The 16,581-nt window shown below is 38.3% G+C and overlaps 1 protein-coding gene across 18 annotated transcripts in view; it reads left to right on the top strand.

Moving 5' to 3' along the window:
* MEIS2 (Meis homeobox 2) overlaps nt 1–16,581 on the top strand; it is a 227,168-nt gene that overhangs the window by 205,793 nt on the left and 4,794 nt on the right. For 12 of the 18 annotated variants that reach the window (XM_083744816.1, XM_083744806.1, XM_083744802.1 and 9 more), the window contains 2 exons: nt 14,842–14,900; nt 16,210–16,320. In XM_083744816.1, coding sequence (XP_083600942.1) covers nt 14,842–14,900; nt 16,210–16,320 — 170 coding nt within the window. The remainder of the gene's footprint in view (nt 1–14,841; nt 14,901–16,209; nt 16,321–16,581) is intronic. The other 6 variants (XM_083744817.1, XM_083744808.1, XM_083744813.1 and 3 more) reach the window with 1 other exon arrangement.

Here is a 16,581-nt window from a genome sequence, read left to right as displayed (position 1 = left end):
TCATGAACCCTACCTTTTGCTTTACTTTTTGCTTTGACTCAGAAAAAAAAATACTAAATTCTACTTTTACTCTTGTTTTAAAGTCAAATTTCAGTAGAATCAGCAAATGGTGCATTATTTCATATCATGGGTCAGAGTTCTTATAACTGCTATAACTTTCAAAGCTGTAGCTTTTAATGCAAAGTTTCTCTAGTGGTTTCCACTAACTTTATCTTTTTGTCATTTCTGTTGTTGTCGCTGTTATTTCACATATATATAGGGTGTGCTAGTGTACAAAGCATTAGCCTGTAGGGCTGGGCAGTTAGCCCTAAATAACTTCTGGAGGAATGTCTTCTCTTATATCAACGTGGCTGGGTATTAGGATCAACTGTGGCTCCACCACCTCCTTGTGACACACTACCTAGCAAAGTTTTAGAGACAACAGCACATGAGAGAGTCTTTCTATGTGATAGCCTATGCAGTGCCATCCTCTCTAAGCTACATCTTGCAGTGAAATGATATGCTTTTCATTGACAGATGAAGAGGCACCCCTTTGCCCCTAGACCTTTTAGGGGAAGAAGAACTGGTTTAATTGAATATGGTCACCTCCTTCCTTGAGATGTTATTTAATGTGGTTTTAAATTATTTTTATATCTTTTTGCTGTTGTGTATTTTAGATCTGTATATTTATTTACGTGCCATGCCCTGCAACTGTGTGATGAAGGGCAGATAGTAAATGCAATCAATAAATGGCTTTATTGCAGATGATGGGTCATTGAATGAGACAGTCAGTAATATTTAGTGGTAGTCATACTCAGAGCAGACCCACTGAAATCAATAGATTTAAGTTAAGTGAATTTATTTCTATATGTCTACTATGAATATGACTAGCACCATGGGTGTAGCCAGGATTTTTGTTAGGGGGCAGGCCTTTTGTTGGGGGGACAGAACCTCAGTTTGCTATGTATTTTTATTGATTGTTATAGATTTAGGGGGCAGCTGCCCCTCCCTGCCCCCCCTCACTGAGAGCCAGTGTGGTGTAGTGGTTAAGAGCGTAGTCTCGTAATCTGGGGAACCGGGTTTGCGTCTCCGCTCCTCCACATGCAGCTGCTGGGTGACCTTGGGCTAGTCACACTTCTTTGAAGTCTCTCAGCCCCACTCACCTCACAGAGTGTTTGTTGTGGGGGAGGAAGGGAAAGGAGATTGTTAGCCGCTTTGAGACTCCTTAAAGGGAGTAAAGGCGGGATATCAAATCCAAACTCTTCTTCTTCTTCTTGGCTATGCCCATGTCTAGCACCTGATGTCACACAACAGCTTACTAATGCTACCTGAACCATGCATAGCAGAGGTGAGATTTGAACCATAGGCTTCCTAATGCATAGCTCAGTCTACACTATGCTACACTACTTCTTGTGAACCTGTCCTTTTTATTTGTTTCTGGTGATGAATCAACACTATATTTTGCGGAGCATAAATGAAGCAAAGGGGATCTATGCAAATATTACTGCTTTATGTCAGGTTAAGTGACCAAGATTTCTAAAGAAATGAGGGGACTTACTGGCACTCAGAAGACTCAGGGAACAATAATTGAGAGGTTGGTGGAGGTAAACATCTACTGGCCTCAAGAGTTGATGGCTTTCCCAAAGGAGATGCAAAATTGGCAGATATCAAAGGATATCTCAGATACTAATGGGGTGCTCTAATATGTATAGAGTTACATCGCCTGCAAAGTCTTTCCCATTAATTTCAGTGGAGGGGAAACTCTCCAATGAAGCAAGGGGTAGAACCTCTATGCATAAGAGTTCCACGTGACTTTTATACCATAGTGACAATTCCTTACTGCTGGGGACCAGACTAGGTTCTGGTGAACACTGCAAAGAATTCTACTGAATTGCCTTTGGGGGGCTTAACCCACTGCTATACTTAATTTATTTTTCTGCCTTCTTTTGAAACAAATAAGATATCTAAGACTGAAAAGGATAACATGCACATACACATCTGAAAAATTGTCACACGTTGAGAAATCATTATGGCTGTTGTATCTCTTTGTTTACCTGTCTAGTCTTCCTAAAACTTTTCCCTTCATCTCTAGGAAAGTAAATAGCTTGTCCCTATAGTTGTTCATTTGTAGGATTAGATCCAGACTACTTAGACCCATGGAAATCAATGACACTTAAGTTAGTCATGATCCATATATATATATATATGGTTTGTGTCCAACTTCTCTGCAATGCTCAATTCTGTAACTTTAAAATCCGTGGCTTTAAAAATCAAGAACAGCCAATAAAGATATTAAGAGCCTGATTCCTATAAAGGAATTTCTTTAAATAGTGCTCTTTAACTTCTAGAGGAGAAAGAGGATCACTCAGCACCTCATAAAAGGTGATCTGTTTCTTAAACCAGCTGACCCTAAGGGGTCAAGCCAGGTCATAGTTTCAATATTTTTATTGTATTAGAACCAACTCCTTATAAAGTTCTTTCCCCCAATAATCCATAATAAATCAATTCTGTATCATTACCTGCTTGTGGCTGCTAGTATATTAACCATGTCCCTAAACCAGCATGAACACCTTAAAGATCAATACACGTCAATTTTTCAGCATGGAGTTACTTTTTGTTGGTGTTGGCGATAGATTTGAAAGACTTGGGGATGTTCATAACAAATTTCCTGAAGTCCACTGAGTTGACAGGCAGGTAAAATATATATTTCCATGCCTTAATCCTTTTGCCTTCAGATTTGAAGATTTTAATAGCTATGGAAAAATGCACAAGCATGGTCAAGACAGGACAGTGGATACAAAAAGCATAGTTTACTTAGGGCAAAATTTGCTGTCAGGAAAATGGAGCATAGCTTCTGAACTCAAGAACCAGCAGTGCATGTGCAGGTTGGATGTAGATGGTTGCTACAATAAGACTTCTTTCATACAGGTGTGTTTATGCCCCAGGCTTGCTGGCCACAGTCCATTCCATTTACAGAAGCTGAATTAAACAATAACTACCGCATTGCAAAAAGAAGAAGGGGGGAGGGAAAGGTGAGCGTCAAAGGAGATGCCTGAGAGCTTTGTTAGGGCCAAGAAAAACCCTGTTGCAGTTGTCAGAGCTTGTTGATGTTGCAGAGAACGGCACTTTTTTTTCCTCCTGGATTTTGTGGTTCTGCCTTAGGAAAGAAAGTAAAATAGAACGGAAGAACAAAGTCCTACTCTATAAATCAGCAGCTGCTCCTTGCCAGATCAAAGGAGTGACATTTTTGCTCCTGGACTACTTGTCCACTTTAGGTGCTTGACAGACAGCTAACAGCTGGCCTGCTATACAGCATAGGAGAATTGGGCTACATCTTCTTCAGAGTAGATGACAAGCTAATCAGAGATACCTATAATACAAGACATGCAAGAGCACCTTGATCTCTTCAAATGTATCTAGCAGGTTGTTTCTAAGCATGCTTACACATTTGGGAAAAGTTATTACTAAGCTTATTTTCCTCTGAAAGTGCTTTTAAATTTCATCATAAATACCAAAAAGCAAACAGATACTAGCTTTGAAAATGAATATCCCTTTATAATTGTTTATATAAAACATTCAAAAACCTAATCTGGTTTGGAATAAGAACAATTGCCAATAATTTGCCTAAATGCTACAAAAATATGCGTTTCCGCTCCCAGAAATTTAAGCTATGACAGCAACATAAATGGTTGAGTGGTCAGTTTAAGAATTATATGAAAGGTCTCTGTTTTATGCAGTGGTTATTCCAATGTACATAACCTCAAAATAGGTTTCAAATTTGCAAAAGCTGTACTTAGTGCCTCTATAAAATGTATGTATACAGACCTGGAATTTTAACATCAGCAGTAAAACTTTCAAAGTAATTCGGTTTCTAGTTGATTCTCATCTGCAATAAATCATGTGCAGGATGAGGCAATATACTACAACATGTCTATTGATTTAGCATTTTATCTTTAAGATGTGAATAGCTAAGGAACTCTTTCTGTTTGTCTCCTCCCTTCCTTTCAAGTACCTATGAAAGATCTCTCTTACAGTGTGATAAATAACTGCTTATGAATAATCTAATGGCATTATAGAAAGGAAGCAGACATTACTTTGGAAAACATGACCTGCTGAGATGTTTTGTTATGTGGCATCAGATGTGATTACATTCACAGAATAGTGTTTATTACCATTCAGATTTCCAGGGGAAATAAAAAATAATTTTCTACATAGGTTAAAAATTATTGAAAGCTCATAACGGAAATCGGTGTCTGTCAATGTCTTTCTGTAGTAGCAATTCTTTATTACACTTAATATTAGGAGATTTATTTATTTCTGCAACTGGTTATTTATTCACTGTGGGGATTCACAGTATATTTATAATCCAGGATGGTGGATTATTCCATTATATTATTATAATTTTAATGCAAAATGGACTTGTACTGTTCAGTCTTATAGCTATATTAGGCTGCAATTGTATTCATACTTTCCTGGGAACAATCACCAGTAAACACAGCGGGACTTACTTTTGAGTAGACACACGTAGCATTGTGCTGTTCAGTTTTTTTAAAACTGCCAGAAAATAAAAAAGAAGCACCTATACATTAAATAGCTATCAGAATTCCACAGCATGTTATAGTTAGACAATTTATTAGCAGTGTTTGTCTTAAAAGTCTTTCGTTTGAGACAGAGTATATGGCACATATATGTTCCTGTTAAAACTGGGACACTAATATAACAGCATAATCCTATACATGTCTACTCAGAAGTAAGCCCCACTGAATTCAGTAAGATTCCCAGGTAAGTTTATATAGGACTATAGCCTAAAGATTCAATCTAGTGCACATTGATTTGGGATTAAATCCTATTAAATAGTGGGATTACGTCCAAGTAAATAATGTGTAGGGTTCTGCTGCACACCATATTTCCAGGAATTGTTTCACCTAACTTCATTGAGTCCTACACAGAACCCTACAGTTTGGCTCCATCTCATGGCTTCCTAGTATATATGTTGGCAGAGGTCACTGGGAACCTGTCTATCTGGTGTTATGAGTGAACATATTGGTACAAGAGATGCAGGAAAAGGACTTGAAAAATGCATAGAGCTGGACCAGATTTTGAGAGGCAAATGTGCATTTTCTTTTCCACATTTTAATGTTGCTGACAGAAATTCAGATTTGGAGTTTAAAATTTCATTTTAAAAAACTAGGTAGCATTTCGGCACTCAACATATGCCTTTCAATGGTTTCCTGATGCAAATATGTAGGAATGTATCCATGCTTGAATCTTGGCCAAAAGAGCAAAAAAAAAGCTAGGGGAGTGGTTTTGCCAAGTCCGTATGTTTTGTGTAAATTTCATTTTAGCTGTGTACACTAAGCTAACTATAGCTCAGTTCTCTGAATCCTAAACCTGGCCCTTGCTACATGAAGCTGATTACATTTTGTTGGTTTGTTTCAAAAAATAATATTCTTCTTTTCACTTTGTGAATCAAAGTTTTATGTCTCTCTTGTAGGAAATGTATACATTTTGTGTCTCACAATTTCCATTGCAGTGGGAGGGCAGGGTTACTGCATTATGTGCGGGGTGGGGGGGTTACACTGCTTTTGTCTGTTATTATGATACATATTTTTGTATTGCAATAATAATAATAATAATAATAATAATAATAATAATAATAATAGCCCAGTCCAAGAACACATGGTGGCTTTAAATACCTAGAAATACCTCTCACATCTGATATTAAACATTTAGGCTGAAGGAACTATACAAATATTTATAAAAGCATTCAACAGGATTAAAAATGGAAGCATATTAACCCAAGCTCGCTCGGATGCATTGCAGTAAAAATGTCGATATTGCCTACATTCTCATATCTTTTTCAGATATATACCAGTCCCATTCTTCCCTCTTCACTAAAATAAGGCAAAATAAACTCAATTATATAGGAACAGGTCCAAGGGAAGCTTAGGAATGCCCAATTTAGGACTGTACTATGTTTCCCTATTAGAAACTCCTTAGTGCACCAAAAGTACTTCAAAGGGACTCCCTGGAACTGCCAGTGATGACTTTGAAAATGCACTCCTAGCACCAATCAGTTGATTGACACTAAAAGCAGGTTATCAAATAAAGTTGCCATTGATCAGTGGTTCTGGCAACCTGCTTTGTACTATGATAGGTAGCAATTGACAGGTGGGCAATTCTGTCCATTTGTCAACATTGACTCATAAGAAGTGGGAAATAGCCTGATAAAGAGTTCTTGTGAACTCAAAAGTTTGCACACAATTTTATTACATTTTGGTTGGTATAATAAAAATATTGCCATAATAGGAATTTTGGAACTTTGTAGTGCTTTAGAACAAAACCAAAAAAACCCCACCCTAAACAAATGATGTTTTTGTAGGCATACTATCACAGGGGATACTAGTATTTTCTTTAGTGCAGGCACTACAGAAGTATAAGTTAGAAAAAGAAGAAGAAGAAGAAGAAGAAGAAGAAGAAGAAGAAGAAGAAGAAGAAGAAGAAGAAGAAGAAGTAGTTGTTATTTTGCATTGACCATCTGTGGTATCATAAGACACTTTGGTACCATAAGAGAGTATAGTGCCCATCTAGTCATGAATCAGTCGTTGCCATTGTTAAGGTATCCTAATCTTTTTTTGAATGCCCACAAAATTTTCAGTAAAAAGTGTTTCAAGTAAATGAAATCTTCTAACTTTCTCTGACTTTTAAGTATTCTTTACTTAATAGCCTTTTGGACTGGTTTGTAGCCAAGTGATTTAAAGCAGCTTTAAATATACGAACCGAAAGAATGCCGTGTAGCCTGGTATGGCACAGTCATCCTAAAGAAATATGTGTATCATCCTTTGTTATAAAACTATATACATGGAAATGGATACCTACCGTAATTCTATTGAGAGAAAAGAATGAAATGAACTGAGATTAGTAGATTTCAGCCAGGAAAAAGAAATGTGTGTTTAATAATTAAGGATTGTTTGAAAGGTATAAAATACACTGTATACTGTAAATTAAACTAAAACCGTTAATTTAATATTTTGTATTCCAGTACTATTCATATCCAGTACTATTCCAGAAAAGCCTCTTCTGTAGGCCACTAAAAAATCACACATTTAGGGCCAAGCTACACATGTTGTTAATTCTGTAAATAAATAGTTGCTGCTGCTGTAGCCCCCAAGCAAGATCGAAGAGAATGGTAAAGAGGAAGGCAGGGGGTTAATTCCCACAGTACCAATGAAAAAAATAACTCCTCGCAAGTTGTTTGTATTATTGGGAGGGAAACTTGGTGTTATTCTGAGTCACTGGAAAGATGTGGCATAGATATCTTTCATACGCAAAGCCCTGTGTCCAAAGAGCCATGTTCAACCAGTTCTGCATGCTGGGCTAGTTTTTTTCAAATCGTGCACCCATTCCACACTCCTTTTGCAAATAATGATACTTAAAAAAAGAAGAAGAATTGGGATATGGTATTGAGAGTTGTTATTCAAAAGAAATGCCCCCCCACACACAAGGCAAACCCAAATTTCTTTAAGTATGTCTAAGGGTAGCTCTTTGGATGCACCCAAAATATTCGTCCAGGTCCTTAAAACTTCACAATGTGAAATTATACAGTTCACTTAAAATGAACAAGGCATATACCTCAATGTGCTTGCACTCAGTAGGGGAAGCTGCATGTAGAATGTTGTTCAACTTTGCACACTGATTGAAATGTGGCTAGTTAGGACCATGATTCTCTTCCTGGTGACCACCTTTTCCTAGTTGCTTAAACAGAATAAAGGATGCAATGTTTACCCCCCAAGCTCTTCACACATCATAGAAACAAAAGTCCAGGAGAAATAGATCCTGCAGGGTGTAGGAGAGTGATACCCTGCACCACTCTCGTGTTCTCTGGCCTGCATAGAGAACTTAAGGGAAGGGAAGGGGTCAGCCTCTCAACTTCATACCAGGCTTTGGAGACTGATACTGCTTTCAAATCCTGGAGTGTGCAGACGACTTGGGGAAAAGGTGGTGTCTCTGGAAACCACAAATAATGATTGACCAACCAAGGCCAGCCCAATTATGTGGACTCTTGGCTTGGAGAATGCATGAATAGTACCTGTCCGGCAATCATTCCTGAGGTTTCTTCAATACCAGGCACCATACACAAGCAGATTCAGCCTCAAGTATTCCTTTTTAGTACAAGAAATATTTGGTTGCCTGTTCTAAAATACATAAAGGGACGCAGGTGGCGCTGTGGGTTAAACCACAGAGCCTAGGACTTGCCAATCAGAAGGTCAGTAGTTCGAATCCCTGTGACGGGGTGAGCTCCCGTTGCTCAGTCCCTGCTCCTGCCAACCTAGCAGTTCAAAAGCATGTCAAAGTGCAAGTAGATAAATAGGGACCGCTCCAGTGGGAAGGTAAATGGTGTTTCCATGTGCTGCTCTGGTTCACCAGAAGCGGCTTAGTCATGCTGGCCACATGACCTGGAAGCTGTACGCCAGCTCCCTTGGCCAGTAAAGCAAGATGAGCCCCGCAACCCCAGAGTTGGTCACGACTGGACCTAATGGTCAGGGGTCCCTTTACCTTTACCTTTCTAAAATACATGCTGTATAGCCATTATGGCTTCATAGAATGCACAATATTCATGACTACTGTGAAGGGAAACCTCCACTAGTAACACTACTATCATTACAAATATGTGCCAAAAGAAGAGAGATTAAATTTCATGTTTGTGTTTCAGAAGAAGCAAATCAGCTGAACAAGACAGTCCTGGAATTTGTCAGTTATAGATGCAATAAATATATGAGTTTTAGTTTCCTGAAGTGAAAATTGCATATTTCCTGTAGTAGATAGGGTGTTGGGGGAGTGGGCCCCTAGGATTTACATGTTTCAAAGTGCCATAATACCCTGCAAATATAATAACACATAGACAAATATCTATGAACGTTTAACAGATTTACTCTATGCCATGTTAAGCGCATCAGAACAATATATGGTTTGCAAATGCTTAAGCCTGTCAAAATATTACCAAGTAGCCATAATAGCTCATGCCAAATGCTGTTCATCAGCTTGGATTCTGCATGAAAAGAAATTCACATGAAATTGAATATTTGTTACCTGGAAAAGAACTCTTGGAATCTCAATTTTCATTTTAGAAAGTGTGTGTACAGTATTTCAACAAGTAGCTTAGGGTCTATTTAATTATTTTCTTTTGCATAGCAGAGTCATCAAATGATGTTAGCCTGACATTTTGTGAAATAAGTTGTTTTTGACAAAGAGCTCACCATAGGTTACCATAGCAAGATGACCAAGGGTCAGTATGGCTACATAGGTATAGAAAACTGTTGGGTGCTATATTGGGCACAGAAGATTTCATTGGAACTTTTCAGCATCAAGTGCATCAATCTCACAACGGTATTCTTATTTATTGTACTCAAAAGTAAGTTCCATTGAAGACTGGGATTTATTTCTGAAAAAACATACATAGGATTGTGGTATAAATGAATGTGGAAGCACAATTCCCCAAATAATGTAAATGAAAATGCCTTATATTTATGATTACTAGAAATGTGAAAACCATACACGCTTCCTTTCTTTTCGCCATGGTAATGTGTGGTTTTATGGCACAAGATCACCATGCAAGACTGTTCCCAGACACAGCTGCATTAATTTGTATGAGTCAGTTGGAGTATTGGGTAAATGCCCAACCTTCTATGTTTCTAAGAGAAAGATTCAGAAATCAGCTCACAGACTGCCTTTATTCAATATTCAATATATTCAACACAATGTTCAAATTATGTCAAGGCACCAAGGAAAACCAATGGGGCATAGGCAAAGCAACCATGGTAAATGTGTTTAGGGGTGTTAGTCAGCTAAACCTACTCAAGGTAGAACCATTGAAATTAAGGGCCTATCTTAGTTAGGTTTATTAATTTCAATGGATGTACTCTGAGTAAAAGTTAGTTGAATCCCACTCCAGGATTACAGTCCAGGAATAACTGTTTTAATTATGTGAGTGAATCTGTTTATAACCAAATGTGGCAAAGAAATTTATGTTCTTGCTTCACTTACAAATGGAGTGTGGTGGGGTAAGAGCTCATGAAGATTGGGCACACAAAGGTTTCACATATAATTCAGAAGCTTTTTCTATTCAAATCTATGATATCTTTAAAATAAAATACTACAGTTCTTTCCTCATGCACTATGACCATTTAAATTTTAGCATAAGTGTTTTGCTGAAAAATAGGGTGACTTTTTAATAAAAAATGGATTTGATTCAATTTGAAAATGATTAAATTTCTCAGCAGGACCCATGTCATATGTACATTCCAAATTTTGAAATGTCAGTTGGCCAAAGATTAATTTTTCCATTAAAAGTGAACAAATTTGGATTTGTTTTGCATGCTTAAGTCATGCCAGCCCTCTACTGAAAATGTCAGTGCCATACAGTGAGCTGGAACAAAAACCTGAGGAAAAATGCTTCTTACATATTGTGAATGAATTATCACCATTTTCGCACACTACTATTCATGAACAAAAAATAATCCTTTCCCTCTTTTAGTGCTGGAAAATGAATATCTCCAAAGGCTCCACTTGAATTAAAACTAGGGGGCAATGGAAAAGGAATTCAGAAAATGCCATGTATAAGTTTCTGATTAGTATCTAATGATGGTAATGGTTAAAAGTAATAACCCTTTTGAAGGCTATTCAGTGGCTCATGAACAATTAAGTTGTTGATCTTAATTCAAATTTTAGTAAATCAAAGGGGGGAAATCACTTATTGTGGAAAATGGGCTGAGAGATCCTTCTGTTCTTCATATAGGCCAGCTTTTGTTTCTACTTCTATACTTACTTGGATGTGATTTCTTAAGATCCTGTTTGGGATTCATATTATCCATTACAGACATTGAACACCATTCCTAGGACTCGTCACTCATAACTGTCAAGTTTTCACCAGATCCACTTGCAACAATTTCATTGGTGTGAATGCCTGTAGCACAATCAGCATTCATTCTGACCATAGCACTTCCAAGCATCATTAGTACTGATACACATAATGTTGGCATCTACACTTCTTTCTGCAGTGCCATTACTGCTGATTTCTACAGCCATGTCATCAAAGGACAGCTGCAAGTGGTGTCTACTGTACCTAAGGCTGTGTGATAGGATACCTACCGTACCACCAGCAATGCAGCATTTCTGTTCTGCTTAAAAGTAGGCAGCAAATATGGTCAAATTCTCTGAGTGGTACATAGGAAGAGCATGAGTCTCAATGGTGGGAGGAAACAAATCTCCAATGGCAGATCAGCTTTTAAAGACTTCTTCCCCATGTGACATTTTCCTGTTAAGCATCTTAACTACTTTTGTGAATTTTAATAATACTGGTGAGGGATACATTACTGTCGGTGTAGGGGAAATAGAGGGTGCAATACATCAGTGCCCTTTATCATAGTACCAACCTGTACAATTGTGCTATTTTCTCCTCTTGGGGTGAGAATTACTTTTTATGTGTTTTTTTATGGATTGCCAATACACCTCTGATGTCCTTTGAAACTAGATCAAGCCATGAGTTCTTCCAAGTGGAACCTTTGATTCTCTCACCATTTCATCCAGCTCTTTAGTTCAATATTATTAAACATTGTTAATACCTGGGATCCTTTTATCCTGGATCACTGGATTCTCACTTTCACTTTCACTTGACACTTTTATCCCTTTCACCATTTCCTTGAATTACCACTTCAACATCTGTTCTTCAACAAGCAGCAGGTATTCTTTTTCAGAATGGAGAAATAAAATTATTCCCAGAATCATCTATGGTTACTTCAGTAGACTACTTATTCATGTTTGCAGGGTATCACCTTCATCCAAGCCACCAAGTTCTAGTTGGCTTCATTGGTGATCATCCCATGTCTTTTAGCTGGGTTTGAGTTAGGTCCATAGACCAGGCATAGGCAAATTCAGCCCTCCAGATGTTTTGGGACTACAACTCCCATCATCCCTGACCACTAGTCCTGTTAGCTAGGGATGATGGGAGTTGTAGTCCCAAAATCTGTGAACTAGGGTGCACTTCTCATGTTGGCATTAGAAGACATCTAGAACATTGTCTTCCTCCTAAAATCAGCCACTCAAGGCAGAATGACGATTTCCTGAGCCCGGAAGCTTCTGTGGGCTTCTTTTCAGGTTCCCTGGTTCGTACAGCAGTTTTGGTGACTCCAGTATTAAAATGTTTGTTGTTTGGAAGCAAGTGGCTTTTGTTCTGCATCTTGTGGAATCATCTCCCTCCCTGGAACTTTGAATACCCCCTTCCAGATGACTTGTACGCCCAGGGGGGCCTGCCCCAAATTTGAGAACCACTGACCTAGGTCTCCCACTGTTTCCTCAAAAAATATCTGTTGAATCAATTAGCAGCTCTCACGCAGATAAATTCTGGGCCAGTCCGTCCCCCCTCTGTGTGTGTGTGTGTGTGTGTGTGTGTGTGTGTGTGTGTGTTGGTGTGTTACATTTTAGGAAATGTGTGACTGGCACATGCACAGAATACACAAGTGCCGAGCAGATTTTCAAAATCCTCTTCCCAAGTTTCTGTCCTGTTGACCTGTTGAATTAATTAACATTAGCCCCACAGGCTAGGGTTTTTAATTGTGTATGTTCATAAAAGCCAGTTTTGTATCCCTTTGGTCAAAGGATTATGAATTGTCCAAGTCTTCTGTATTGTTGTGTAAACTCCCTTTAAAAAAAAAAATCTTAAAGAGGATGCCCCCCCTTTTAAATTAATGTATACATTCTGACGAGTTTCCAAAGATATGACCTTTAGGTGAACCCCTTTAACCTTCCCCTTAATTATTTGTTTGAAGACAGTGTAGTGTTCTCCTGCTGAGAATGAAGAACCATAATGCATTGCAGTCCTGTGAGTAAGGGAGTGTTGTAAGGAAGTGGAAAGGGACATAAATAAGGAGACCACCAGATGTAAATAATAAAAAGTGGTTGGAGCTGAAATAAAAACTGAAAAAGCAATTTAATTTACCTTATGAGTGGCTAGGTTGAAGAAAGCAAGGGTCAGCAAGGCTCAAAGTGGAGGAGAATCTGTTGTGTGTTACCAATCCAAGTACAGTACATGCTTGTTTCATTCCTTAAACCTTGCCATCTGCATACATCATTAGAAGCTCATTGAAGAGAAAACAGTCTTATCAGGCTTTTCTGTTAATCTCTGTTGGTGTTAACTTCAGCTGATAAAAGGCATGCTAGCTGCAGAAGGCTCAGGTCAGTCCCTGTTTGGTCAGTGTAGCAACATTACTGGAAAGCAGCTAAGCAAATTAAGCCCTATCAAAGACCTTTGTCTTGGAGGACAGAAATATGCCTTGAATTCACAGTGTTATGTTAGGAATATAGCCTCAGTGACAGAAATCACTATTACCTAGAGGAGCAAGTTATAAAAACAGTCTTAAATGCCTAGCATTTGCTTTTGACTAATTATAAGGCAGTGTATTATTTTATTTTTTTACAATGGGTGTATTGAGCAATGTGTAAACAAAAAGATGCAAAGTAGCCTATGTAGTCTTTTGAGCATTTATGCATCATCTACTAAATGACATTCCCACTAGCTTACAATTAGAAGAGTTAATTTCAAAGGTGTCTATTACTGTAAAGTGGACTTAACCTGGAAGAAGAGCAGTGACTATGTCCAAACCCCAAATGATAGATTCTAGTACCTTACAAACTTTTAATAATCATGGGTTTTATGTGAAGCTCACTGAAATCGTTATTAATTTATATGATACAAATAAGCTAAGTTTGAGGCGATGGGTATGTTTAGACTATCAGGAATCGCTAATGATCATTAGCAGTTCTTAAGGGTCATTTAGCTGAGGAATGAATGACAATACTGGACAAACCCTGAACGTAACTACTAATGTTCTCTAAAAACACAGAGAACGAAGATAAAAACAATAGAGATCAAAACAAGTGGGTCTTGTGAATTATAGAAAATGGCCTTAACTAAACTGTGCAATTAAGAAACATTTTTTGGGGGGGATCATTTCACTGGGGTTAGTTTGAACAATATTATCTGATGTGGGTTGTTATGCATTAACTTAATGGGGAAATATGCAAGCACTTATTTTTGGATTACCCACAAAATTAAATCCAGGCTTCCCTTGCCAAATAATGGGCTTTACCTAGCATTCAGATGACTCGGACACTGCTTTAGTTATGGTACCTGATTGGAGAAGAAGTTATTTTGGGCCTAATAATAAACACATGTACCTGCAATTCCCTCTTTCTATCAAGTTGAAAGGTGCCCCGGTTTATGGTTGGATGTTGCCTTATGCTCTCTGCCCTGGGTGTCCCACTCTTGGTTGAAAAGGTCGCCCCCAGCTGGCACTGACCTCCAAATGACCCTTGACTTTACAGGCTTAAACTGCAGGAGTTGTAGAAGAGCAGAAGTTCTTTCTGGGCCAGCACTTATTGCTGCTGTGCTGGTGATAAAACTTCAGACAGCCTAATTGATGGCTTTGCTGACCTAACAATACCTTGTGAAAGCACAGAATAGCAAAGCCTGGTCCTCATTTATGGACAGCTGCAATGGCAGCTGAATTGCCTAGGACAAAAAATAAAAATAAAATATTCCACAATCCTTTAACTGGGTTTTTAGATGGCCAGATAATCTTGCTTTTGAAGTAAAATCAAGTGTTAAATTGTGCATATTTTTATGTGTGATTCATTATTTCCTGACAAGTAGTTTTCTAACCTGGAATGTTGTTTTTGTTTTTAATGCGGTTTTCTGTACTGCAACCCTGCCATGAGGAAGAAAGTGGGGGTCTAATAAAAGAATTTTTTTTTTAAGTACAGCACTAAACAGACAATCAGATTTCTATACTTTGTGTTCTGTTTCAGGTTTATTAATGCCAGAAGAAGAATAGTACAGCCTATGATTGACCAGTCAAATCGAGCAGGCAAGTTCCAAGTAGTATCTGTATTCAAGTCCCACAGGCACAAATCCTCATCAAGTTATTCTTCAGGAATCCCTTCACCTGGTAAATAAATGCTTCCAATAGGCATTCTGGGAGATTTTCTTCTTCTTATGTCCCCAGAATTCCGCTATAGGAAGCAACTTCACTAATTGGTGCTAATTGGAGATTTCCCACCCTGACTCTGCTGAAACTGCTTTTTATTTTCTCTCTGAATTGGTAATTGGGTACAAGTACTAGTGCCACAAGCAGTTTGTTTGACTGGGAGCACTTGAATTGCTCATTGCTTTTCTGCATCCAATCAGCAGGACAATCTCATTTTCTTGCTACCCACAACTCCTTGGTGCATGCATTGCTTTCACTGCTGTAAGGCTAGCTGTAAAACTCATTGTATCCATTCATTTGCTTTGACTATTCACAATATGCTACTAATGCCTGGGACATGCTACAATACTGCCAAAAATATTTAAATTTTATTACTTTCAGTTACTTAATGCACCAAATATTTTACCATTAAAATTCTGCCAAGCATGTTCTTCCACCCTTTTAAAATACTGGCGATATAAGTTCAAAACTACAAAGAGCCAAGTAGTATTCACTTTACAGTGCAATATGCATTTCCTCAGCTTGCTAGGGAGTTGTAGCTTCTGCAATTAAGTTACTGGATAAAGCAGTTCTCCATGTTGTGATAACTGGGCTTTAACTTGATGGGAATTTTGCCTGCTGCTTCACTTTAAAAGTCTGGAAAGGTTATCAATCCTGTGGGAGAAATCTTTATGTGTAGCAGTGAATTTCTTTTCCATAAATATGTGGCAGGATAAAAACCAAAGCAATTAACTCTGATTAAAAACAAAACAAAAATAAAGCATGTTCAGCATATTTTGTGTACGTATAAAAGGTGGACAGAGTAATGAGAGGATAGCTTGCTTGCTTTAAAAATAGTAATAAGCACAAACACAGTGAACTGCGGCACAAACTGCCATATTCCAATTCAGACCATGGAATACGCTTTCTATACTAATTAGAAATCCCTAAGCAGTGCTTATTGCACTGTTTTACGTTGAAGGTAAGTAGCAAAGTGGATTTAAATTCCTGGTTTTCTTTATCATCCCACCCATCCTCTGCAATATTCTTTTATTGTGTAGCCCTGGTCCACAATCAGTGCAGGTTTGTTCTGAACATGACAGGCAAATTTTTGTTTATAGCGTTTCAGTGTTGAGACTGGAACAGTTGCTGATTGTTTGGTATGTCTTCTCTTCTTTTTTCCTCTGTGTCCACGATTGACTACAATCAGGTTTTCTTCTTGATCCTTCAGTGAGCCAAGGAGCAGCGTATAGTCCAGAGGGTCAGCCAATGGGAAGCTTTGTACTGGATGGTCAGCAGCACATGGGAATCCGGCCTGCAGGTAGGGCTCTGCTTTTCCTTTTGCTCCGTATCTGTAACATTTCCCCTTCTGCCTGACCGCAGGACATCCACATCACACATCAAGCCTCCTCTTCCATTGTGGGCTTTTCAACCCTGCCTGCTGCCAGCCTTGCCTGTCATCTTCGCTTCTGGGTTTGCATTTTTTAAAAATAAGAAAGGAAGGGAATCTTATTAAAAACTAACAGGTTCTGCACTTAAAAAAAAAAATCCCCCACAATTTTGCCCTTGCCTTTTAAAGGCA

The sequence above is a fragment of the Podarcis gaigeae genome (genome assembly GCF_964106915.1).
Source record: "Podarcis gaigeae genome assembly, chromosome: 1".
Taxonomy (NCBI): Eukaryota; Metazoa; Chordata; class Lepidosauria; order Squamata; family Lacertidae; genus Podarcis; species Podarcis gaigeae.
Note: the sequence above shows the minus strand (reverse complement) of the source record. Positions and strands in the feature narration are given on the sequence as shown.